This window comes from Scyliorhinus torazame, chromosome 28 (assembly GCF_047496885.1).
Source record: "Scyliorhinus torazame isolate Kashiwa2021f chromosome 28, sScyTor2.1, whole genome shotgun sequence".
In the NCBI taxonomy this organism is placed as follows: domain Eukaryota; kingdom Metazoa; phylum Chordata; class Chondrichthyes; order Carcharhiniformes; family Scyliorhinidae; genus Scyliorhinus; species Scyliorhinus torazame.
The window spans coordinates 19,422,240-19,449,544 of record NC_092734.1 but is presented as its reverse complement, the minus strand read 5'-3'; the positions used below and the strand labels follow the sequence as shown (position 1 = coordinate 19,449,544).

At 47.3% G+C, this 27,305-nt stretch overlaps 1 protein-coding gene and 1 long non-coding RNA gene across 12 annotated transcripts in view; one reads left to right on the top strand and one right to left on the bottom strand.

Moving 5' to 3' along the window:
* kcnma1a (potassium large conductance calcium-activated channel, subfamily M, alpha member 1a) overlaps positions 1-27,305 on the bottom strand; it is a 1,078,085-nt gene that overhangs the window by 824,711 nt on the left and 226,069 nt on the right. For all 10 annotated transcript variants that reach the window (XM_072491599.1, XM_072491594.1, XM_072491595.1 and 7 more), the window contains exon 2: positions 25,683-25,847. In XM_072491599.1, coding sequence (XP_072347700.1) covers positions 25,683-25,847 — 165 coding nt within the window. The remainder of the gene's footprint in view (positions 1-25,682; positions 25,848-27,305) is intronic.
* Positions 1-27,305, top strand: part of LOC140403568 (uncharacterized) — a 79,924-nt gene that overhangs the window by 7,827 nt on the left and 44,792 nt on the right. The gene's annotated exons all lie outside the window — the stretch shown is intronic.

The window sequence follows — 27,305 nt, the reverse complement described above, 5'->3', positions numbered from 1 at the left end:
TGTGAGATGTGGCAGATCTGTGATGCTTCCAGCATTCCGGTCGACTACATCTGCAGCAAGTGAAACCAATGGCAGCTCCTCACAGACCGTGTGGTTCGGTTGGAGCAGCAATTGGATGCACTTAGGAGCATGCAGGTGGCAGAAAACGTCATAGATAGAAGTTATAGAGACGTGGTCACAGCCAAGGGGCAGGCAGAGAGATGGATGAGCACCAGAAGGGGCAGGCAGTCAGTGCAGGAATCCCCTGTGGTTGTCCCCCTCTCGAACAGGTATACCGCTTTGGATACTGTTGGGGAGAATAGCCTATCAGGGGAAAACATCAGCAGCCAGAGCAGTGGCACCACGGCTCGCCCTGACGTTCAGCAGGGAGGGTCAAAGCGCAGAAGAGCAATAGTCATAGGGGACTCTATAGTCAGGGGCACAGATAACCGCTTCGGTGGATGTGAAAGAGACTCCAGGATGGTATGTTGCCTCCCTGGTGCCAGGATCCAGGATGTCTCAGAACAGGTAGTGGACATCCTGAAGTGGGAGGGCAAACAGGCAGAGGTCATTGTACATATTGGTACTAACGACATAGACAGGAAGGGGCATGAGGTCCTGCAGCAGGAATTCAGGGAGCTAGGCAGAAAGTTAAAAGTCAGGATCGCTAGGGTTGTAATCTCGGGATTACTCCCTGTGCTACGTGCCAGAGAGGCTAGAAATAGGAAGATAGAGCAGCTAAACTCGTGGCTAAACAGCTGGTGTAGGAGGGAGGGTTTCCGTTATCAGGAACACTGGGAGCTCTTCCGGGGCAGCTGTGACCTGTATAAGGACGGGTTGCATCTAAACTGGAAAGGCATAAATATCCTGGCCGCGAGGTTTGCTAGTGTCACACGGGAGGGTTTAAACTAGTATGGCAGGGGGGTGGGTACCGGAGCAATAGGTCAGAATGTGAAAACATTGAGGGAGAACTAGGGAATAGGGCCAGTATGGCTCTGAGGAAGAGCAGACAAGGAGGTGTTGCTGAAAACAGCGGGTCTAGTGGCCTGAAGTGCATATGTTTTAATGCAAGAAGTATAACAGGTAAGGCAGATGAATTTAGAGCTTGGAACTATGATGTTGTTGCCATTACAGAGATCTGGTTGAGGGAAGGACAGGATTGGAAGCTAAACGTTCCAGGTTTTAGATGTTTCAGGCGGGATAGAGGGGGTGTAAAAGGGGTGGTGGAGTTGCACTACTGGTTAGGGAGAATATCACAGCTGTACTACGGGAGGACACCTCAGAGGGCAGTGAGGCTATATGGGTAGAGATCAGGAATAAGAAGGGCGCAGTCACAATGTTGGGGGTTTACTACAGGCCTCCCAACAGCCAACAGGAGATACAGCAGCAGATAGGTAGACAGATTTTGGAAAGGAGTAAAAACAACAGGGTTGTTGTGATGGGAGACTTCAACTTCCCCAATATTGACTGGGACTCACTTAGTGCTCGGGGCTTGGACGGGACAGAGTTTGTAAGGAGCATCCAGGAGGGCTTCTTAAAACAATATGTAGATAGTCCAACTAGGGAAGGGGCTGTACTGGACCTGGTATTTGAGAATGAGACCGGCCAAGTGGTAGAAGTTTCAGTAGGGGAGCATTTCGGGAACAGTGACCACAATTCAGTAAGTTTTAAAGTGCTGGTGGACAAGGATAAGAGTGGCCCTAGGGTGAATGTGCTGAATTTGGGGAAGGCTAATTGTAACAATATTAGGCGGGAACTGAAGAACCTAGATTCGGGGCAGATGTTGGAGGGTAAATCAACATCTGACCTGTGGGAGGCTTTCAAATGTCAGTTGAAAGGAATCCAGGACCGGCATGTTCCTGTGCGGAAGAAGGATAAATACGGCAAATTTCGGGAACCTTGGATAACAAGAGATATTGTAGGCCTCGTCAAAAAGAAAAAGGAGGCATTTGTCAGGGCTAGAAGGCTGGGAACAGACAAAGCCTGTGTGGAATATAAGCAAAGTATGAAGGAACTTAAGCAAGGAGTCAGGAGGGCTAAAAGGGGTCACGAAAAGTCATTGGCAAATAGGATTAAGGAAAATCCCAAGGCTTTTTACACGTACATAAAAAGCAAGAGGGTAGCAAGGGAAAGGATTGGCCCACTGAAGGATAGGCAAGGGAATCTATGTGTGGAGCCAGAGGAACTGGGCAAGGTACTAAATTAATACTTTGCATCAGTATTCATCACAGAGAAGTAATTGGTGGATGTTGAGTCTGGAGAAGGGCGTGTCGATAGCCTGGATCACACAGAGATCCAAAAAGACGAGGTGTTGGGCGTCTTGAAAAATATTAAGGTAGATAAGTCCCCAGGGCCTGATGGGATCTACCTCAGAATACTGAAGGAGGCTAGAGAGGAAATTGCTGAGGCCTTGACAGAAATCTTTGGATCCTTACTGTCTTCAGGTGATGTCCCGGAGGACCTGAGAATAGCCAATGTTGTTCCTTTGTTTAAGAATGGTAGCAAGGATAATCCAGGGAACTACAGGCCGATGAGCCTTATGTCAGTGGTAGGGAAATTACTCGAGAGAATTCTTCGAGACAGGATCTACTCCCATTTGGAAGCAAATGGACGTATTAGCGAGAGGCAGCACGGTTTTGTGATGGGGAGGTCGTGTCTCACTAACTTGATAGAGTTTTTTGAAGAGGTCACAAAAATGATTGATGCAAGTAGGGCAGTGGATGTTGTCTGTATGAACTTCAGTAAGGCCTTTGACAAGGTCCCTCATGGCAGGCTGTTACAATAGGTGAAGTCACACGGGATCAGGGGTGAGCTGGCAAGATGGATACAGAACTGGCTAGGTCATAGAAGGCAGAGAGTAGCAAGGCAGAGAGGGTGCTTTTCTGATTGGAGGGCTGTGACTAGTGGTGTTCCGCAGGGATCAGTGCTGGGACCTTTGCTGTTCGTAGTATGTATAAATGATTTGGAGGAAAATGTAACTGGTCTGATTAGTAAGTTTGCAGACGACACAAAGGTTGGTGGAATTGCAGATAGCGATGAGGACTGTCAGAGGATACAGCAGGATTTAGATCATTTGGAGACTTGGGCGGAGAGATGGCAGATGGAGTTTAATCCGGACAAATGTGAGGTAATGCATTTTGGAAGGTCTAATGCATGTAGGGAATATACAGTGAATGGTAGAACCCTCAAGAGTATTGACAGTCAGAGAGATCTAGGTGTACAGGTCCACAGGTCATTGAAAGGGGCAACACAGGTGGAGAAGGTAGTCAAGAAGGCATATGGCGGGGACTTCCGGTGACGGCGGGCAGGAGGCAGCCACACATTGGAGGGGTCCCGCTTGGGAACGGCATTTTTGGGGTCTATCGGTCCCAGGGGTAACAGAGGCGGCAAAAGCAGGGAGAAGGCACAGTGAAGGAAGATGTCGAGAACAAGTAAAAAAAACGGCTGTGAAAAAAACAGCTGAAAGTCCGTCGAGGAGTGGAAAGGTCACCACGGGGACGGCAAGAAAAGTGGAGGCTGGGGCACCAGGGGAGGCCACATTGCCCACGGCTGAAGAAATGACTACGGTGATGGCCGCGGAACTCGAAAGGCAGTTTACAAAACACATGGAGGTGATGAGGAAGGAGATGGGGCGGTATTGAGAGTGCTGTGGAGGAGGCGATTTCCCCGGTGAGGGCAGTGGTATTGAACGCAGTGGCGGAGGTACGGGAGCAAGGCGAGGCGCTGATGGAAGTGGAAGAGACATTGTTACAGCACAGCGATCAACTTACCTCGAATGGGAAGGAGATGCGGAAGGTGATAGAGATCAACGAGGGTCTCCGAGCCAAAATGGACGACTTGGAAAACAGATCCAGGCGACAGAATCTGAGGATTGTGGGTCTTTCCGAAGGAGTGGAAGGCCCATGGTCGACTGAGTATTTTGCCATGATGTTGGCGAAGCTATTGGGGGGGGAGGGTGATGATCCCTTCCGCTATGAACTGGATCGGGCTCATTGGTCATGGATGCCTGTACCAAAGGAGAGTGAGCCGCCAAGAGTAGTGACTCTGTTTTCGTAGGTACAGTGTGAGGGAGAAGGTCCTGTGCTGGGCAAAGCAGAAGCGGGTGGTGCAGTGGGCTGGAGCTGGTATACACATATATCAGGACTTTACGGTGGAGCTGGTGAGGTGGCGGGCTGCCTTCAGCCGGGTGAAGAAGGCGCTGTACATCAGTAAGGTGCGGTGCGGCATAGTATACCCAGCTAAGTTGAGGGTGACTGACAAATCCAAGGACTTTTATTTCGGGATGGCGGAAGCAGCGGAGGAGTTTGCGAAGGCAGAAGGACTGTGGCTGAATTGAGAAGTGGTCATGTACTGATGTAGGCTCATGTAACTGCATTTTTTCACTATGGCGGGTGTATGTGCTAAATGAGCCAACGTTGTACATACTTGGACAAGGGAAGAGAGGGGACTTTCACTTGCAATGATGGTTCTTTGGAGCTTGGGTGTGTATGCGGGGTTTGTGTGCTAAAGGGGATTTCTTGGTTTTCCTGGGGCCGGGCAAGGGGAAAGGAGACCCGGGCGGGGGCCTCCACGCTGGGCGGTTTAAGCCGGCCAGTGAATGGGAGTGAGGTGGGGGGAGGGGCTGAGGCCATCGGAGCCTGGCAGAATAGGTCCCGATGAGTCTAGCCGGGGTGAAAAGATTGGGGGGGGGGGGGGGGGGGGGGAGGAACGGAGTTTGGAGGGAGGATTTTTGTAAGAGGAAGTGGAGGGGAGGAGCCAGAGAGGTGGGGGGGGGGGAGGCTTGCAATGCACGAGTGTCATCTACGGTACTCTTTCGGGGATTGGATGGCATTGAATGTTAGGGGGAGGGGGGGGGGGGTTGGGAGGAACTCGAAAGGTTAATGGTGACCATAGGCGATTCCTAATTCCCTTCACTTTTATTTCTCCTTTGTTTGTCCCACCGTGGGAGGGTTTGTTCTATTTGATGTTCATATTGTCAGGTGGGTCATTGCTTGGGGTGGTGGGAGGATGGGATCGTTGTTGTTGATAAGGAAATTGACTTTGTATTTGTTACCATTTACTGCTTGTGGGTGGGGTGTAAATTCTGGAGAAAATGTGAAAATGGAGAATAAAAATATTTTACAAATAAGAAGGCATACGGCATGCTTGCCTTCATTGGCCGGGGCACTGAATATAAGAATTGGCAAGTCATGTTGCAGCTGTTTAGAACCTTAGTTAGGCCACACTTGGAGTATAGTACGAAGTCTTACAACACCAGGTTAAAGTCCAACAGGTTTGTTTCGATGTCACTAGCTTTCGGAGCGCTGCTCCTTCCTCAGGTGAATGCAGAGGTCTGTTCCAGAAACACATATATAGACAAATTCAAAGATGCCAAACAATGCTAGGAATGCGAGCATTAGCAGGTGATTAAATCTTTACAGATCCAGAGATGGGGTAACCCCAGGTTAAAGAGGTGTGAATTGTATCAAGCCAGAACAGTTGGTAGGACAACGAATGAACGGACATCGCGCAACAATCACCAGGCAGGAATGTTCCCTTCCAGTCGGGGAACACTTCAGCAGTCAAGGGCATTCAGCCTCTGATCTGCGGGTAAGCGTTCTCCAAGGCGGCCTTCAGGACCCGCGACAACGCAGAATCGCCGAGCAGAAACTTATAGCCAAGTTCCGCACACATGAGTGCGGCCTCAACCGGGACCTGGGATTCATGTTGCATTACATTCATCCCCCACCATCTGGCCTGCAAAATCCTACCAACTGTCCTGGCTTGATACAATTCACACCTCTTTAACCTGGGGTTACCCCATCTCTGGATCTGTAAAGATTTAATCACCTGCTAATGCTCGCATTCCTAGCATTGTTTGGCATCTTTGAATTTGTCTATATATGTGTTTCTGGAACAGACCTCTGCATTCACCTGAGGAAGGAGCAGCGCTCCGAAAGCTAGTGACATCGAAACAAACCTGTTGGACTTTAACCTGGTGTTGTAAGACTTCGTACTGTGCTCAACCCAGTCCAACACCGGCATCTCCACATCTTGGAGTATAGTGTTCAATTCTGGTCGCTACACTCACAAAAGGATGTGGAGGCTTTAGAGAGGGTGCAGAAGAGATTTACCAGGATGTTGCCTGGGATGGAGGGCATTAGCTATGAGGAATGGTTGAATAAACTTGGTTTGTTCTCACTGGAACGACGGAGGTTGAGGCGCGACCTGATAGAGGTCTACAAAATTATGAGGGGCATAGACAAAGTGGATAGTCAGAGGCTTTTTCACAGGGTAGAGGGGTCAATTACTAGGAAGCATAGGTTTAAGATGCGAGGGGCAAGATTTAGTGGAGATGTACAAGGCAAGTTTTTTTTACACAAGAGGGTAGTGGGTGCCTGGAATTCGCTATCGGAGGAGGTGGTGGAAGCAGGGACGATAGTGACATTTAAGGGGCATCTTGACAAAAACATGAATAGGATGGGAATAGAGGGATACGGACCCAGGAAGTATAGATTTTAGTTTAGATGGGCAGCATGGTCGGCACAGGCTTGGAGGGCCGAAGGGTCTGTTCCTGTGCTGTACTTTTCTTTGTTCTTTTGACTAAACGTTACTGTGGAATTACTGAAGTCAAGGTATGCACTGCAGACAAGTGCATAGAAACTAATCGGTGAACTTTGCTGATCAAAGTTTACTTGAAAATAATCAAATGACAGGATATAAGAAGTCCAAGTTATCCACCCGAAGATTATTTATGTGCTGCACTCATATTTCTATTGGTTTTCCTTTGGACAGTGCAAATGAGATGATAAAGTGCACGTATACACAAACCACATGGACATTTTATCACTATTAAATCGCCAGGGATTGGATTGACAAACAGATAGTCACAAAACATCAGCAGAGACTGGGAAATTCCTGCTCCACACACAAAACAAGCTATGATAAGAAAAAAAATGTTACCTGGGAACACAAAGACAGCAGAAACTGGATAAAACCCTTGGGCGCCCTACATGCTTATACCACCGCACCTGTAAAGGTTCAATGCCCCCCTCGAGTATGGTCAAATGAAATGAAATGAAAAATGAAAATCGCTTGTCACAAATAGGCTTCAAATGAAGTTACTGTGAAAAGCCCCTAGTCGCCACATTCCGGCGCCTGTTCGGAGAGGCTGGTACAGTGAAACAGCCTACAGCTGCAACACAGTGATGAAAATGGTAGCGTACCACTGTTCCAGCCTAGATTATTTGTTGCAGTGATTATAAGCCTTCTTAGCAGCAAAACAGTGGGAAATATTTATAGAACAAAAAACGGCGAGAGAGTGCCCCTGAGAATTTTGGAAAACATACATAGGAAGTCATCAGAATTCTAAAATGGTCCAAACTGGGCCAGAATTAGATGTCAACACTTGATGTGAAAACATCTGCCTATTATTTAATAAGTCCATTGCACATATAGAACAATTTCTTGCTTCTCGTCATATGTATCCCATGAATATTTATTTGTCCTCTAGACTTCCAGCATCACTAATACTCAGTGTGAAGCTGCAACTTTAAACATTTGCCTAGAATGTATTAGAAGCCCCACTAAGTGAGCGTATCCAGCATTCACACTGGGCAATGGGGCACGATGTGTGTACATTAAGTGTGCCATGGTTGAGTGTGCACAGAGAAGGGATAAGATGCAACGGATTGCGAGGATATCTTGTACATGCTAAAATATGCATGTGATGGAGACGTAGCATGAGCAAAGGTCAGAATTGCTGACTACTCATTTACAAAGCAGCAAATTGACACGACTGACAGACTGACATTAAGTAAAAGAGAGGGGAGAGAGAAAAAAGGGAGAGAAATCAGAGAGAGTGAACGAAAGCAGTAAAAGACTGGATGGGGAGGGAGAAAGAAAGACCGAGGTGGATTGAGAAAGTTTCACATATACTGTAAAGAAGCACAAGAGAGAGACACTTATTGGATGTGGTGAGCAAGAAAAAGGGAGGGAGGGAGAAAGAAAACAAGGGGCTTTGACATTGCTCTCCATATGTGAGGACAGTGTGGCCATGTCACTGCTCTGCATGGTCTACACTGTGGCCTTAGTTTTACAGTTTACTGTCCTAACAAAACAATCTAAAATCCCACTGCCTTTAGCATGTGATTTGTGAATTTGAATAAGTTAGCATCAATGACACCCAGACCCCAAGCCTTTCTAAGATGCCCACGTTGTGAACATCATACCTAAATTTTCCCTAGATACAAAAGCACTACACTGCCCTTCTCCATTAAAGATTACCTGCCACGTAAAGTCTCATTCGTCTAATTTATCTAAATCAGCTAGTAACCTATATATTTGCTCCAAATTCCCTACTCCTGCGCATATTTTTGTGTCATCCGCTAATATGTGGATGGTTCCATTAATACTCTGACCCAAATCATTACTTTTTTTTTAAATAATATTTTATTGAAAATTTTTGGTCAACCAACACAGTACATTGTGCATCCTTTACACAACATTATAACAATACAGATAATAATGACCTTTTTTATTTAAACAAGAACAAAAGAAAACAACAACAAATAAATAAATATTAAATAACAAAAATAAAAACTAGCCCTAATTGGCAACTGCCTTGTCTCAGGCCACACCCCCCCCCCCCCCCCCACACCCCACCCCCCAAGTTCTGGGCTGCTGCTGCTGCCTTCTTTGTTCTCCCCTATCTATCTTTCCGCAAGATATTCGACGAACGGTTGCCACCGCCTTGTAAACCCTTGAGCCGACCCCCTTAGGACGAACTTAATCCGCTCTAACTTTATGAACCCCGCCATATCATTTATCCAGGTCTCCACCCCCGGGGGCTTGGCTTCTTTCCACATTAGCAATATTCTGCGCCGGGCTACTAGGGACGCAAAGGCCAAAACATCGGCCTCTTTCGCCTCCTGCACTCCCGGCTCTTGTGCAACCCCAAATATAGCCAACCCCCAGCTTGGTACGACCCGGACTCCTACTACTTTCGAAAGCACCTTTGTCACCCCCATCCAAAACCCCTGTAGTGCCGGGCATGACCAAAACATATGGGTATGATTCGCTGGGCTTCTCGAGCACCTCGCACACCTATCCTCCACCCCAAAAAATTTACTGAGCCGTGTTCCAGTCATATGTGCCCTGTGTAATACCTTAAACTGAATCAGGCTTAGCCTGGCGCACGAGGACGACGAGTTTACCCTGTTTAGGGCATCTGCCCACATCCCCTCCTCAATCTCCTCCCCTAGCTCTTCTTCCCATTTCCCTTTCAGTTCGTCCATCATAGTCTCCCCTTCGTCTCTCATTTCCCTATATATATCCGACACCTTACCGTCCCCCACCCATTTCTTTGAGATGACTCTGTCCTGCACCTCTTGTGTCGGGAGCTGCGGGAATTCCCTCACCTGTTGCCTCGCAAAAGCCCTCAATTGCATGTACCTGAATGCATTCCCTTGGGGCAACCCATATTTCTCGGTCAGCGCTCCCAGACTCGCAAACTTCCCATCCACAAATAGATCTTTCAATTGCGTTATACCTGCTCTTTGCCACATTCCATATCCCCCATCCATTCCCCCCGGGGCAAACCTATGGTTGTTTCTTATCGGGGACCCCCCCAGTGCTCCGGTCTTTCCCCTATGTCGTCTCCACTGTCCCCAAATCTTCAGTGTAGCTACCACCACCGGACTCGTGGTATAGTTCCTTGGTGAGAACGGCAATGGGGCTGTCACCACAGCCTGCAGGCTGGTCCCCCTACAGGACGCCCTCTCTAATCTCTTCCACGCCGCTCCTTCCTCCTCTTCCATCCACTTACTCACCATTGAAATATTAGCGGCCCAATAATACTCACTTAGGCTCGGTAGTGCCAGCCCCCCCCTATCCCTACTACGCTGTAAGAATCCCTTCCTCACTCTCGGAGTCTTCCCGGCCCAAACAAAACCCATAATACTCTTTTCTATCCTTTTGAAAAAAGCCTTCGTGATCACCACCGGGAGACACTGAAACACAAAAAGGAATCTCGGGAGGACCACCATCTTAACTGCCTGCACCCTCCCTGCCATTGACAATGCTACCATGTCCCATCTCTTGAAATCTTCCTCCATCTGTTCCACCAACCGCGTCAAATTTAGCCTGTGCAATGTGCCCCAATTCTTAGCTATCTGGATCCCCAGGTAACGAAAGTCTCTTGTTACCTTCCTCAACGGTAGGTCTTCTATTTCTCTACTCTGCTCCCCTGGATGCACCACAAACAGCTCACTCTTTCCCATGTTCAATTTATACCCTGAAAAATCCCCAAACTCCCCAAGTATCCGCATTATTTCTGGCATCCCCTCCGCTGGATCCGCCACATATAGTAGCAGATCATCCGCATATAAAGATACCCGGTGTTCTTCTCCTCCCCTAAGTATTCCCCTCCATCCCTTGGAACCTCTCAGCGCTATCGCCAGGGGCTCAATCGCCAGTGCAAACAGTAATGGGGACAGAGGACATCCCTGCCTTGTCCCTCTGTGGAGCCGAAAATATGCCGATCCCCGTCCATTCGTGACCACACTCGCCACTGGGGCCCTATACAACAGCTGCACCCATCTAACATACCCCTCTCCGAACCCAAATCTCCTCAACACCTCCCACAGATAATCCCACTCCACTCTATCAAATGCTTTCTCGGCATCCATCGCCACTACTATCTCCGTTTCACCCTCTGGTGGGGCCATCATCATTACGCCTAACAACCTCCGTATGTTCGTGTTCAGCTGTCTCCCCTTCACAAACCCAGTTTGGTCCTCATGAACCACCCCCGGGACACATTCCTCTATTCTCATTGCCATTACCTTGGCCAAGACCTTGGCATCTACATTGAGGAGGGAGATTGGTCTGTAGGACCCGCATTGTAGCGGATCCTTTTCCTTCTTTAAAAGAAGCGATATCGTTGCTTCTGACATAGTCGGGGGCAGTTGTCCCCTTTCCTTTGCCTCGTTGAAGGTCCTCGTCAGTAGCGGGGCGAGCAAGTCCAAATATTTTCTGTAAAATTCAACTGGGAATCCGTCCGGTCCCGGGGCCTTTCCCGTCTGCATGTTCCTAATTCCTTTCACCACTTCTTCTACCGTGATCTGTGCTCCCAATCCCATCCTTTCCTGCTCTTCCACCTTGGGAATTTCCAGCCGATCTAAAAACTCCATCATTCTCTCCCTCCCATCCGGGGGTTGAGCTTCATACAATTTTTTATAAAATGTCTTGAACACTTCATTCACTCTCTCCGCTCCCCGCTCCGTCTCTCCATCTTCGTCTCTCACCCCCCCTATTTCCCTCGCTGCTCCCCTTTTCCTCAATTGGTGTGCCAGCAATCTGCTCGCCTTCTCTCCATATTCATACTGTACACCCTGCGCCTTCCTCCATTGTGCCTCTGCAGTGCCTGTGGTCAGCAAGTCAAATTCCACATGCAGCCTTTGCCTTTCCCTATACAGTCCCTCCTCCGGTGCTTCCGCATACTGTCTGTCCACCCTCAAAAGTTCTTGCAACAACCGCTCCCGTTCCTTACTCTCCTGCTTCCCTTTATGTGTCCTTATTGATATCAGCTCCCCCCTAACCACCGCCTTCAACGCCTCCCAGACCACTCCCACCTGAACCTCCCCATTGTCATTGAGTTCCAAGTACTTTTCAATGCATCCCCTCACCCTTAAGCACACCCCCTCATCCGCCATTAGTCCCATATCCATTCTCCAGGGTGGACGCCCTCTTGTTTCCTCCCCTATCTCCAAGTCTACCCAGTGTGGGGCATGATCCGAAATGGCTATAGCCGTATATTCCGTTCCCCTCACCCTCGGGATCAATGCCCTACCCAACACAAAAAAGTCTATGCGTGAATAGACTTTATGGACATAGGAGAAAAACGAGAACTCCTTACTCCTAGGTCTACTGAATCTCCACGGGTCCACCCCTCCCATCTGCTCCATAAAATCCTTAAGCACCTTGGCTGCTGCCGGCCTCCTACCAGTCCTGGACTTCGACCTATCCAGCCTTGGTTCCAACACCGTGTTAAAGTCTCCCCCCATTATCAGCTTTCCGGTCTCTAGGTCTGGGATGCGTCCTAGCATTCGCCTCATAAAATTGGCATCGTCCCAATTCGGGGCATACACGTTTACCAACACCACCATCTCTCCCTGTAATTTGCCACTCACCATCACGTATCTGCCCCCGTTATCCGCCACTATAGTCTTTGCCTCGAACATTACCCGCTTCCCCACTAATATAGCCACCCCCCTGTTTTTCGCATCCAGCCCCGAATGGAACACCTGCCCTACCCATCCTTTGCGCAACCTAACCTGATCTATCAGTTTCAGGTGCGTTTCCTGTAACATGACCACATCTGCTTTAAGTTTCTTAAGGTGTGCGAGTACTCGTGCCCTCTTTATCGGCCCGTTAAGCCCCCTCACGTTCCACGTGATCAGCCGAGTTGGGGGGCTTCCCACCCCCCCCCCTTGCCGGTTAGCCATCATCTTTTTCCAGCTTCTCGCCCAGTTCCCACGCGGCTGTATTTCTCCCAGACGGTGCCCCCCCGCCCATCCTTTCCCGCACCCACTCCCCCCTTTCCCCAGCAGCAGCAACCCAGTAATTCCCCCCTCCCCCCCCCCCCCCGCTAGACCCCCCGCTAGCGTAATTACTCCCCCCATGTTGCTCCCAGAAGTCAGCAAACTCTGGCTGACCTCGGCTTCCCCCCGTGATCACGGCTCGCCCCGTGCGGTGCCCCCTCCTTCCTGCTTCTCTATTCCCGCCATAATTATCATAGCGCGGGAACCAAGCCCGCGCCTCTCCCTCGGCCCCGCCTCCCATGGCCAACGCCCCATCTCCTCTCCCTCCCCACCTCCCCCCATCACCACCTGTGGGAGAAAGAAAAGTTACCATACCGCAGGATTAATCATACAATCCCTCTTCGCCCCCCCCCCCCCCCCCCCCCCACTCGTCCCACCACTTTGTCCAAACGTTCATTTTCGTAGTCCAATCATTCCAATTTTTCTTCTACAATAAAAGTCCACGCTTCATCCGCCGTCTCAAAGTAGTGGTGCCTCCCTTGATATGTGACCCACAGTCTTGCCGGTTGCAGCATTCCAAACTTTATCTTTTTTTTGTGAAGTACCGCTTTGGCCCGATTAAAGCTCGCCCTCCTTCTCACCTCCGCACTCCAATCTTGATAGACGCGGATCACCGCGTTCTCCCATTTACTACACCGAGTTTTCTTCGCCCATCTAAGGACCATTTCTCTATCCTTAAAACGGAGAAATCTCACCACTATGGCTCTGGGAGCTTCTCCTGCTCTCGGTCCTCGCACCATAACTCGGTATGCTCCCTCCACCTCCAACGGACCCGTCGGGGCCTCCACTCCCATTAACGAGTGCAGCATCGTGCTCACATATGCCCCGACGTCCGCCCCCTCCACACCTTCAGGAAGGCCAAGAATCCTCAAGTTGTTCCTCCTTGCGTTATTTTCCAGTGCCTCCAACCTCTCCACAGATCGTTTCTGGTGTGCCTCCTGTATCTCCGACTTCACCACCAGGCCCTGTATGTCGTTTTCATTCTCTGCTGCTTTCGCCTTCACGACCCGAAGCTCCTGCTCCTGGGTCTTTTGTTCCTCTTTCAGCCCTTCAATCGCCTGTAATATCGGGGCCAACAACTCTTTCTTCATTTCCTTTTTTATCTCCTCCACGCAGCGTTTCAAAAACTCTTGTTGTTCAGGGCCCCATATGAAACTGCCACCTTCCGACGCCATCTTGGTTTCTGCTTGCCTTCCTTGCCGTTGTTCCAAAGGATCCGCTGCAATCCGGCCACTTTCCTCTCCTTTTTCCATCCGTGTCCAGGGGGAACACCCTTCTGGTTTACCGCACGGTGTTTTCAGCCGTTAAAATTGCCGTTGGGGCTCCTATCAAGAGCCCAAAAGTCCGTTTCACAGGGAGCTGCCGAAACGTGCGACTCAGCTGGTCATCGCCGCACCCGGAAGTCCCCCCAAATCATTACTGATAATGATGAACATCAATGGTCCCAAAAGACAAAGCTGCAAAACATCAGTCATAACCCTGGCCATGTGCGTGCATTGAAAACAATCTACCCGTGAGCTTGAAGCTAGTTACCTACTGGACATAGTATCTAGCTGTCAATCCCAAATGTACAGATTTATTTTAACCTAAGTGTACAGCTGGACTAGCTGGTAGCTCAAGTTACACAATCAAACACCCATCTAAATCTCCAGGAGATTCAACTTTTTTGATGGGGTAAAATACAGGTGTTTTGCACAGGGCCACCAACCGTCCAGGAATGCTCTGGACTTTTTCCAAGAATAATTCACAAGAACTCGGTTGTTAACCCAGGACAAGAAAAACATAGGGAATGACATTCATGACTTTGGTTAATCACATTTCTGCGTTCAGGGAGAGACTTGGTTGGAAGAATTCAAACATGAAGTTGTTCAAACAGGAACAGGGATCTGACAGACGACAACAGATCCAGCTACATCTGCATTGTTAGTGATAGATTCATCTTGTTTGAAGTTTCAGTCTGATCTATTGCACCAAAGACATATTGCCAAATCTATTTTGGGGAGATGGTTGTTGGAGGTGGTGGCCTGGGGGTGGTAGTGGAGTGGGAATGTCACTGAATTAGTAATCCAGAGGTCCAGGGCAGCACGGTAGCACAAGTGGATAGCACTGAGGCTTCACAGCGCCAGGGTCCCAGGTTCGATTCCCCGCTGGGTCACTGTCTGTGTGGAGTCTGCACGTTCTCCCAGTGTTTGCGTGGATTTCCTCTGGGTGCTCCGGTTTCCTCCCACAGTCCAAAGACGTGCAGGATAGGTGGATTGGCCATGATAAATTGCCCTTAGTGACCAAAAAGGTTAGGAGGGGTTATTGGGTTATGGGGATAGGGTTGCAGTGAGGGCTTAAGTGGGTCTGTGCAGACTCGATGGGCCGAATGGCCTCCTTCGGTACTGTATGTCCTATGTCTATGTCAGACTAAAGCTGGGGTTCAAATCCTACCGCGACAGCTGGTGGAATTTGAATTTAATTAATAAATTCCGGAAAAATAGTCTCAGTAATGGTGACATTGAAACTTATCACAGATTGTTGTAAAATCCCAGCTAATTCACTAATGTCCTTTCAGGAATGTAATCCGTCATCCCTACCGATTCTGGCCTACATGTAGCTCCAGACCCACAGCAATATGGTTGAATCTTAACTGCCCTCTGCAACAGCATAGCAAGCCACAAAGGCTTGACTAGAGATGGGCAACAAATGCAGGCTTTGTCAGTAATAATCACATCCCATGAAAGGTTTTTAAATTCTGCTTTCAGCTGCTATTTCCTTTTGCAGCAACAGAAATGCACAGGAAGCAAATGTATTGATGGTTCTTTTGGCAATACTAGATTTGGATGAGAAAAGACTGGTCTAGGCTGTAGTAACTATCTCACATATTGTGTGCGCACCTGTCCTGATCTTCGGACCTTTATTTATTGGGCACGATTCCATGGCCGCATTGCATTCAGGCGAGAGCACAACGCGGCTGGTGGATCCCCAGTAAAGCCTCCTGCGGGCCTACCGGCAGCTTTTGCGCCTCACACGAGGCGTCAGAATCGGAACGTCACCAAAAAGGAGTGGGTCCAAATGGCGCCTGCTAAAGTAGGTCTTAAACATACGTAAGGCCTACCTATCCAGGATCTACTGGCCTCCCGGGATCTACCAGCACCCCAGGGGGACCTCAGCTGGGCACCATCAATGCCAGTCCACAACAATGTTGACCAGGCCTAACAGCACCCAGAGGGTCTCCCGGGCCATTGGAGGCCCCTCGGTGGCCAGGAATAAGCGCAGGGCGTCCCACTGGCCCTTCCCCTGGAACGTGGGCATCTTGACACTGCCCAGGTGACACTGCCAAGCCAGCAGGAGCACTGCCAAGGTGGCAGTGCTAGGAGACCAGGTGCCAGGGCCCGAGTGGGGCCATGCCCATGGAAGGAAGGTTGGGGGGGGGGGGGTTTAAAAGGGTAGAGGTATGTAGGATAGGTAAGTAGAGGCCTCTGGAAGGTTGGGGTGGGAGGGGGGGTTGATGGGTGGGGGACCCTCAGCGGGGTGTCCTCATGGGGAGTGTGGGGTAGTGCCCATGAGTGTGGCGGGTGACATTGTCCATGGTTGGGGAGTGTGGGGTGTGGGAGACCCACAAGCTCACTTAGGGATCGGGGTCTGATCTCAGAGTTCAGCTCCCCGGTGCTGAAAAACATTCTAAGTGTGGACTAAACCGGTGAGAAACTCCCCAGGCCCCACAAAAGTGAATAAGTGTCATTTGATAGTGGTGGGGTCTCGCTGGCAGGAAACTCCAAAATACCTGCCACACATTAACTTAGAAATTTTTCCATTGAATTCCGTCCACTGACTCCGTTTTTTGGGTATGTCAGAACAAATCTTCAGCACTGATCGTTGTCACATCGCCAAGCTGTCTCTTGGACACAACCCAGATGCACAAAATGAACCTAAACATTTATTTGGGGCCTGTCAATGGTGATGGCACGAATGCCTCTTCACCCAAAGAGTGATCAGAATGTGGAACTCCCTATCACAGGGAGTGGCTGACGTGAGCAGTTTAGATGCATTTAAGATGACAGTGGACAAGTATTTGAGGGTGAAGGAAAACAGATGGCTAAGATGGTAGATTTAGATGGAGGTGGCTTGAGTGGAGCATAAATGCCAGCATGGACTGGATGAACAGAATGGCCCATTTCTTTGTCATATATCCTGTGTGATCTTATGAAATCCAATTAAGGGCTATACAACAAAGGTGGTTTATGATACAGACCAGACATGATTTAATTGAATGGACAAATGGGCTCAAAGGTCAAGGAAGTGAATATCCAACTCTTGTTCTTCCTACGTTGCTACTCCACTTAATCTATCCCAGCCACCACCAGTGATACAAGTTGGCCAGCAGGTTATCCTCAGTGACAAAAGATCATTTGCTCGCAAGAAAACTTTGTCTCACTGTGGAAAGCTGACATCAGCTCAATAAGACCTAAAACATTTTCTCGGCGTGATCAGGTCCTGAAATGCACTCCCACCCTTCTGCATATGTCATCTCTTTACAGACAAGGAATCCTGCTGTCTCTTGGCTTGTCAATGTAGGAACCCCTCCCCCGCCGCCCATCACATCCACCTTGAGCAGTGGAGCGCCCATTTATTCAGTTTTGAGCAGGTGCACTGGCTGCTGAACTTACCCAGAAACTTCACTTTGCATCTCCACATTTTCACCCCATCTTTGCCAGACTGTTCTCCCCCCTCTCTAGCTTTGGAAAAAAATAGACATTTAAAGCTGAATTTGAAGTTTCATAAAAACTGTTGCAAACATCCCCCCCATATGCAACAATTAATTTTATGTGTACAGTTACACTATTCGGCTAACTCTCAACTCGAGGCCAAAGCTACGCTGCGAGCTTACTTAAATACACTGAATCCAACGTTTGGGCACACATATCCCAGTGTGAAGTGGGCCAACATGGGTCACACATGTTATGGGTCAGGGTTTAGAGAATCCCAAAGTGTATCATGGAGTTCATGTGACCCACAACTTTTAATAGATTGTGGTATGGGGAGCACACGGCTTACTCTGCAGGTGTGGTACAGCAGAAAATGGACCAGTGGTTTTTAAAACAAAACAATGTTTATTCTATGACCTTTTTAAAACAAACAGTGAATACCTTAGCAACCAGTAAATCAAATATACCCCCCAAAGAATACAACACTAAATAATCTGTATGCTGTTCTTTTAACATCCAAAAACCTAACAAACCTCTAAGCAGAAGCACATTAGGGTTCACATTCAATACTGAAATCATTTATAATTCTGAATTCACCAAATGATTAAGATAGTCTTTGGAATGCAGACTTCAGATGCAGCTCCCTGAAAAACACAGACACACTCGAGCTCTTTCTCAAACTGAAACTAAAAAGCAGAAGTGGAGCTCAGCTCCACCCACACTCTGGCATCACTCCAGTAACAGGAGCAGCTCCATTTCTTAAAGGTACATTTCTTAAACACCCATTTCTTAAAGGGTATTCTCACATGACACACAGGAAACATTCTCAGAGTGGATTTTGTTGGTCTTGCAAAATTAGGGCTATTAAGTACATGGCCCAGAGTGTCTGAAAACCACAAGTAAAATATTCCTTGCGTTTTAGTGGCAGGCAGAGATCGATATAGCAATAGGTTGAAGGGAATGATGCAACAGCTGTTCTAGTTATTTGCAGAGGTTTATAATTGTGAAACTAGTTATCAAGAATTATCTTCAACAAAGCTTTAACTCCCATTAGTTACGAAGAAATAACATGAGATTTTGGAAGCAGAAATTGCAGGTGGTGCTCACATATTATTAGCTCATCACTGTCTTCACACAGGCTGGGAAATGACAGCAGGGATAGTTCATCCAATCGTCTGGGCAATTTAATTGTGGCGGATTTAAAGGCTGCCAGGTTTTTTATTTCTTTACCAAAACTATCTCTGCATGACTGCACCTCATATTACTTCAAGTCAGCCTTGCACTTGTCACAGGAGTCGGGCTTTACACAGCAAATGTGTCCTGAACAGACAGATGTTGATCTATGTTCATGTGGTTATAAAATGGTTACTGGGCAATAACAAACAAACTGAAAGGCTAGACCTGTGGAGAGTTCCAGCCATCTGTACTGCGGGTGACACACAATGATTGACTTTCTCTGTTGAAATTTGTAATTATATTGCACAAGTGCTTATATTTAAGATCTATAATAAGTGTTTTTATGGGAACATGTGTTCATACATACTGGGAATTTAAATATTACTGTAGTCAATACATCAGTCATAATTTGCATAAAAGTTGCATCATGCCAACATTACATTTTCCTTTAATCTTTTAACTGGAATCTAATTCAGGAGCTCTGTATGTTAATTTTTTCCAGCCTCAAGGATATTTAACATTTGAAAGTGTGTCTGGAAACACATGGAGCATAAGACGTTGAATACCATCTGCCTCTTGATCTGTAGCTGATCCGCGTGAAGCAACAACTGGGACTATACAGCTCCAGGGCAGGACAGAAAAGCTCACAACAATATTGTGATTAGCCAGATTTTTTTTTTTTTTTTTTTGAAAACTGCAATGAGGAACCCGGTGAGCCTCAACTGCTAACAGCATGAAATCATTCCTCTAACAGCATTTAACAGCAGCAAGAGTTTGAAATAGTTTCACTGGTTAATTCCGGTTTGATTTCTATGACCCTGGTCTCTTTCCCATTTATAGCTTTTGGCTTTAAATAGCTCTCTTAACTGGTGTCCTCCTAGGTTAGACTTGCTTTTCAGAGCAGTTATGAGCTGCACCAGGATTAAATTACCTGAAAAATGCGTAGGGAGTAAACAGAACAGACATGTGGCAATCAGAATTTTTGTAAATCATGACAAGAGGTAACCAATACAGAGCTGAGATGCAAGGCCAAGTGACGAAGTGATAGCACTCACTACTGACCTCGAAGAAAGCTGCCCATAAAGGTCAAGTGATCTCTGAAGCATAGATTTCACCTTTCCTGACATTAATTTGATTTTGGCATCGGTTCAAAGAGATTGTCGGTGTCCAGTAATAACGATGACATTCAGTAGGCTAAGCAACCAATCACATTGATGAATTCTCACAGACAGCACATCAGGAAGTGGAAAAAAAACACTGGATATCATTAATTTTTCAATTATTTTACAAAGAGCAAAATTAGCATTCAAATATTCACAAAGGATTGAGATTGAAGCTGAAATTACAAACTTAAAAATAAAATTCAAATCTACGGACTTAAAAAAAAAATCAATGACATTCCATGAATGGAGAATTAGTTTTCAGAGGCAGAGAAGTTGTTAAGCAATAGGTGTGAACATAGGACACCAGATTCAACAAGGTGAAACTTATTCAAGGGTGTTTACATCAAGACTTAATGGCGTAAAAGTGCAAATTCATGTCAATTGAAACAATTTCTAAAGAGCTCCTTCTGTAGGAACATCAGCAGCACTCCCTGTGGAGGAGCAGGAAATCACTGATGGAAATTTCTGTATTTAACTGTCGATGTGCACATGCCAGAAGTTTCACAGTTGCAAGGACAGTGAACACCGGCAATTTCACTATTATTACAACCACAAAATGTGGGACATTGATAGCTGCAAAACTTAAATGGCTTATGAAGTTGTCAAGTTGCCAACTCTTCACGATCGGCCTGGACATCTCCAGAAATTAACGATGCTACTTGACTGACGGTCAAGAATTATCTAACTCAACAACAAAGAGCTTAATATGCTCTCCAATTGGTGTGGGAAGGCTGTACATCCTGAAGATGGATGTTTTGGGTGGCCAATGGTGGAAATGTGCAGGGCGGGAAATTAGAAGCATGAGGTCATGTGATGAAAACTGGAAGAATTCACTGAACCAGAGCTGGCACCCCTTTGGTTGATTAACATCTAAACTCTAATAGGATGGCCCATATCACTACACCCCTCCCCAACCATTTATATTCAAGGATACTTGGTTTACTTTATGTTTTGCAAATGTCAGCATGGTTGGATGTTCTGCCGACATTTTGTCAGGCAGGAAAAGGCAATTTCCAAGGTAACAGAGGCTGGATTCCTCAATGGTTCCATGAATAAATGGAGAATTCCACCAAAGAATAAAGGTTTATGTTGAGTTGGTTAATCGCCACCTAGATAGTTTGTTCAGTAACTCCAGGTTAACGGGGGGAAAAAGTGAACAGCCAAAATTCTTGCACTTGATTGCTACCTGCAAAGAGCCCTACCTAATTTCTTATACCAGTAGAATTTTGCTCCATGCTACTTCAACTCCATGGTTATTGACACTTATGATGGAGCTCAGTTGTCAATGAAACTTATTGTGGAACTCCATAGTTACGAACACTCATCACAGTGGAGCTCCACAGATTCGATCATTTTAAAGGACAGGAGCTCCATAGTTACTGGTGTTCACCTTAATTAAAGTCTACACTTAGAATCCTTCAACCACATTCTGCCAAGTTGGTGAGCTTTTATAATCTCAATAGTTAAAACATGAACTGTTCCTCTGTCTGCTATTTTAATGGAGATGTGAAACAAAATACCATAATAATAATAATCTTTATTATTGTCACAAGTAGGCTTACATTAACACTGCAATGAAGTTACTGTGAAAAGCCCCCAGTCACCACATTCTGGCGCCTGTTCGGGTACACGGAGGGAGAATTCAGTCCAATTCACCTAACAAGTCTTTTGGGATTTGTGGGAGGAAACCGGATCACCCAGAGGAAATCCACGCAGACACGGGGAGAACGTGCAGGCTCCGCAGAGATAGACAGTGACCCAAGCGGGAATCGAACCTGGGACCCTGTGAAGCAACAGTGCTCACCAAATATATCATACAAAACCATTAACCATTAAGTACAAAGAGAGAATAGTTGGAAGGATGATGCAATTTTTATAATGCAAGAAAATTTGTCTTGAATTTAGCAATAGGATCTTCTCCCACCTTCCATTCCCTTTGATGCGGAACATTGCTTATTGAGAGACAGCAAGAAAGTCTCAATGGTAAATTAAGCTAATTTGTACTGATTGCCATTTTCCCATCTTTCAAATTAAAACACCACATGCTGTTTTGTATATTTTTCATCTAGATAATTAGTAGATTTGTTGCTTTGCCAAAGTATGCAGTTTCAGGGCAGTTTTGCACTTCTTATGTCCTATAATGTGCTTGCATTTCAACGGCATTAAAGATTGGCATCCCTTAATTTTCCAGAGTGCAGTTTCATTCTTAATAATATCTTGAGTCAGGGGCACAAACCCAGCTTCGCCTGCCACAGTCATAATTACAAGAGAACAAACTGATCTGAATCAATGTTGGAATTTGAAGCGCCTCAGAAGAAATATTCCAAAATGAATATGAACAATTAATGTTAGCTTATTGTCTGTAATATTCTGAGATAACAGTTGACATACCCATTTGATCTTTAATCACCATGGCTTTTAAATGAAGATCGATTGAATTAATTTGTGTACTTGCATTTCATAAAAACCTGGCATCGAGCATTGGCACTTGGACATTCGCTACAGTGTAATTTTGCTATTAATAATTTCTTAAGTCAGTAGATCAGCCTCAGCTACCTACTCTAATTAGAGAAATTACTCGAACACAAGTTGGCTCCTGGTCAGGCAGGAATTACGCAATGTTCCAAAATTAATACCTTTAAATGTCTCAATCCATTGACTGGAAGATTCCAAGTTTACAGTTCATGTATCCCACTAATATTTGACTCCGGATATTTTGCTTTTTTCTTTTTACAAAATTTGATTTAATTAAAATTCTTTCAACAACTTTTTTTGATTTCTGAAAACACAAACAATGTTTAAAATATTCAGCTGACCGGTCAGCATCTGTGGAGAGAGAAACAGGGTTAAATGTTTCAAGTCAATTCCCCTTTCCAATCTCTGATACTCCTGGTGCATTAATCAATCCAGAAATGTCTGAGTCCGCTACTGTTATCTTACGTTCCAGATCTGGTCCACTTATTGACGGAGGAACAGGAAGGGAAGAAGAGTCACTTCTGCAACCAGTTACAACAGCATAGGTTACGAGTGGTAGTTGCATGTCTTTCAGCAACCTTCTCACCCCACATTGGGTCCTTGACTATTCCACTTCATTATCAGGTGTTGGAGTGAGACACTGAACTATATTCCATCAGATGACTGGACAGTAAACATATAATTTAGGGTGGCACAGTGGCTAGTACCACTGCCTCAGCACCAGGGACACAGGTTTGATTCCAGTCTTGGGTGTGCGGGATTTGCGTGTTCTCCCCTCGCTTGAATGCGCTTTCTCCAGGTGCTCCGGTTTCCTCCCACAGTCCAAAGATTTGCAGGTTAGGTGGATTGGCCATGCTAAATTGCCCTTTATTGTCTAAAGATGTGCAGGTTGGGTTAAGGGTTATGGAGATAGGGCGGAAGAATGGACCTGGGTAGAGTGCTCTTTCGGAAGGTAGGAGCAGGCTCGATGGGCCGAATGGCTTCCTTCTGCTCTGTAGGGGTTCTATTATTCAATTGTCGAAGACATCATTTGTCTATATCTACAATGCCAGAGATAGAGCCACAACAATATACTGGTAAACTATAATGCTCCTTTTAAGTGAAGCTTACTACTGGAATCGGTGAGATTATCAGACTGAACATATATAGCAGCAGGGAGTGCAAGTTTTTAATGAGAGGTGCAGAGTAAGACTGAACGGCAAGAGGTTTAAAAATGCCATTTGAATCTTGGGAGCAATTTCAATCAAGCAGCATAATGTAGGACAAAAGCTATTGTACACCAATGCAACAGTGTTCCTGGAGGATAACAGCGTCTGTCAAAAATTATTGTTTGACACACGGAACAGTGGGTACAATTATACATCAAATTATTCCTAATTAGATAATTAAAGATCTTATGTAAGTAACAGTTCAAGAGAAAACCTCAAGCAGGTTACAACTATCACCTGAAACCAAAAACATTAGTGTTGAAATTCGTTGCTTTCTTCAATAATATGTGGCCTTAACTTCACACGGAAGGGCTTGTTAAATTTTAGGTCTGCATTTGTGATTTGTGCTGGCTTTCTCTCAGTAGAGCTACCAAGTGTTGGGGGACTCTGTCATTAATATTCACACCCGACAACCATGACTGAGTGCATGAGCTCCATGGAACAGGGCTTCAGCTGCATGGCGCAGGCACTTGTGGGAATCCACTAAGGCCTGTGATGTCCACCCCTACTCTCCCCAAACCACACAAAGTTGCCAAGGCTGAAGCCCACCCCCCTGGCCCTGACTTGGTCCCCCACTTCCTCTTTGGTGCCCCCAATAGTGCCTCCATGGTGCAACTGGCACCATGGAGGGTGATGGCGACCCGTGCACTCACCGCCAATATACCCTTAAGCGGTGAGGTTCCCATGTTCTCGTTTTTAATCGAGCTGTTGTAAATCGCGGCGATGTGATGTCACGCTGGCGCCCGCTAAATATTCAGTGAGTGGGGGTCTCGGCGAGAGGACTCACTAATAAGGTGCTAATCTATTTAAATGAGGTTCCCGACCTTCCGTGGCAGAATTCTTGTTAACCACTGACGAGGAGCCTTCAATACCATGTCACATTTTGCACCATGTCCTGGTTCAGGCTGATGGCTAATGCAGGCGGAATATTGCCCCCATTGTGTTCATAATCTACCATAAACATTCCCAGATACAGGAGTGCTTTAGATACAGATCCAGGAGTGCTCCTCCCAGATCAAGGAATATTCTAGATACAGGTACAAGATTGCTCCTCCCAGATCCAGGAATGTTCTAGATACAGGAGTGTTCCTCCCAGATCCAGGAGTGCTCCTCCCAGATCCAGGAATGCTGTTCCCAGATCCAGGAGTGCTCCAGATACAGATATAGGAGTGCTCCTCCCAGATCCAGGAATGCTCTAGATACAGGAGTGGTCCTCCCAGATCCAGGAATACTCCAGATCCAGGAGTGCTCCTCCCAGGTCCAGGAGTGCTCCAGATACAGATACAGGAGTGCTCCTCCCAGATCCAGGAGTGCTCTAGATACAGGTGTGCTCCTCCCAGATCCAGGAGTGTTCCAGATACTGATACAGGAGTGCAGCAGATGCAGATACAGGAGTGCAGCAGATACAGTGTGCTCCTCCCAGATCCAGATGTGCTCCAGATACGGATGTGCTCCTCCCAAATCCATATTAAAACCACAGGCTGCTGCCAGTCTTCAGCTATCATCCAACGCTTGAACGCTTTCCTCAATCATCTCCCCCTCTCCTAATTCCGCCCCTGATTCATGTGACTGCCACCATCCCCCCCAACTTCCAATCAGCCCCCTTGTGTCATCCACCTGCCTTGATAGTTCAGATTGCACCTTTCCCCCACCTCTCCCCAAACATCTCTCTCTCCCCCCCCCCCTGATAACCACTAACTACTCCCTCTCCCCATTGCATCGCCTCCAACGATTGCCTTTGACTCTCCCAACTTTTCCTGACTGATCTCAGTCTAATGTAAATGAAGGTTAAGGCTCAATATCAGCCAGAATGGCCTACCCATTCTGGTGCAGGGATCGACCCCTGTGCCCAGCCTTCGTTGGCCCGCAAATATCCAGCTTCTTAAATGCAAATACATTTTGTGTTGTGCGACTGACCATCTCCAAATGCTAGAAGTGCAGATGGCGGATTTCTCAAATAAAGTTTGCAGGAGGGTGATGCATTTTGACATTCAATTTCCCCAGTTATGCCAAATCAAATTTGCCCTCATCTAACATCTGCCCTACTGCAAGAGTAATGCGTGACGGCATTTTGCTCAGAAGCCTCGAGAAAGATTTATCAGGATCCTGATCAGGAATCTTTACAAAACATTGCACTCTTTCACCTTTTATATCTCGTCTTATAATCTCTGCTTTTGAATGCTGCATTAAAAAACACAAAATGATGTGCAAATAACTCCGTGGTGTCCAGGCTCCCTTTTTTTGGTTTTCATTTTCATGGCATAATCATACATTTTACCACCAGCCAATTTAATAGATTTTAACTCCAGTAGTAGACAGCACAGGCACTACCTGGTGTCAACACAACAAATGCAGCTGAATCTCGTACACCACAACTCTAAAGAGTGAAGGTTAAAAGTTAAGACTCACAAGAACTCGGCCAGTGAGAGTTTGGGCAGATATCATGACACCTGCCCAGTCTTTTACAGAGGTCATCCAGCCCACTTCCCCTTGTGGTATTTCTTCCTTTTCGTCCAGGTCTTGGAGAGCATCATCTGGCTGGTTACCTGAGCCAACACCAATTTTCTGCGCATCCTGAAAGAAGCAAACAGGAAAATGTATGGTTTTAGTTTCCACCAGCAGTAAGACAGAATGGATGGAGGGATATTTCTAAAGAATGCCACATTTTTCTTACTGTAATCACTTGTAATAACAGTAGCCAAAAGGGAATGCAACTAAAAATCAAGAGAGATCCTCATCTCGCACAGTGTTTGCTAAAGCTTAGAACCTGCCTTCTCAGGGAACCAAAAATCAACAGCAAAGGCAGCAGCCTGCAGCACAAATTGGTTAGGGTTGCAGGATTCAGCTTGGTGCCTAGTTCCAGGACCTCAACAATAGTGTAAGCGAGCAGAACAGAGATCAGGGGCGTCATTCTCCGACCCCCCGCCGGGTCGGAGAATGGCCGTTGGCCGCCGTGAATCCCGCCCCCGCCGAAGTCTCCGCTCCCGGAGATTGGGCGGGGGCGGGAATCCAGCCGCGCCGGTTGGCGGGACCCCCCGCTGGATTCTCCGGCCCGGATGGGCCGAAGTCCCGCCCAGGAATTGCCTGTCCCGCCGACGTAAATCAAACCTGGTATTTACCGGCGGGACCAGGCAGCGTGGGCGGGCTCCGGGGTCCTGGGGGGGGGCGCGGGGCGATCTGACCCCGGGGGGTGCCCCCACGGTGGCCTGGCCCGCGATCGGGGCCCACCGATCCGCGGGCGGGCCTGTGCCGTGGGGGCACTCTTTCCCTTCCGCCTCCGCTACGGCCTCCACCATGGCGGAGGCGGAAGAGACTCTCCCCACTGCGCATGCGCGGGAAACTTTCAGCGGCCGCTGACGCTCCCGCGCATGCGCGGGGAAACTGACAGCGGCCGCTGACGCTCCCGCGCATGCGCCGCATTTCCGCGCCAGCTGGCGGGGCAACAAACGCCATTTCCGCCAGCTGGTGGGGCGGAAATCCCTCCGGCGTCGGCCTAGCCCCTCAATGTTGGGGCTAGGCCGCCAAAGATGCGGAGACTTCCGCACCTTTTTGCCGGCGCGATGCCCGTCTGATTTGCGCCGGCTTTGGCGCCAGTCGGCGGGCATCCCGCCGTTGGGGGAGAATTTCGCCCCAGGTTCTCACAATTAATAATAATAATAAAAATGATAATCGCTTATTGTCACAAGTAGGCTTCCATGAAGTTACGGCGAAAAGCCCCTATTGGCCGGTACGGGAATTGAACCCGCGCTGCTGGCATTGTTCTGCATTCCAAGCTAGCTGTTTTGCCCACTAATTAATGCCAGTTTCCCTTCTGTGCTGCTTCTATGATCCCAGCCACTACCATAAAAGGGAACACCAAGTCATAACGAGTAATTTTAGCTCCATCTATTGTCAGAAGGTGGACAGTTGGGCAACAACTGCCCAGATTATTTGCCAGTCTGCCTTCCCGAGATGGAAAGAGGGTATCTCCCAATTCCATGGGGTCTTTCTTGTACATATGCACATTGGGACCTGATGATATTAACTCAGGAC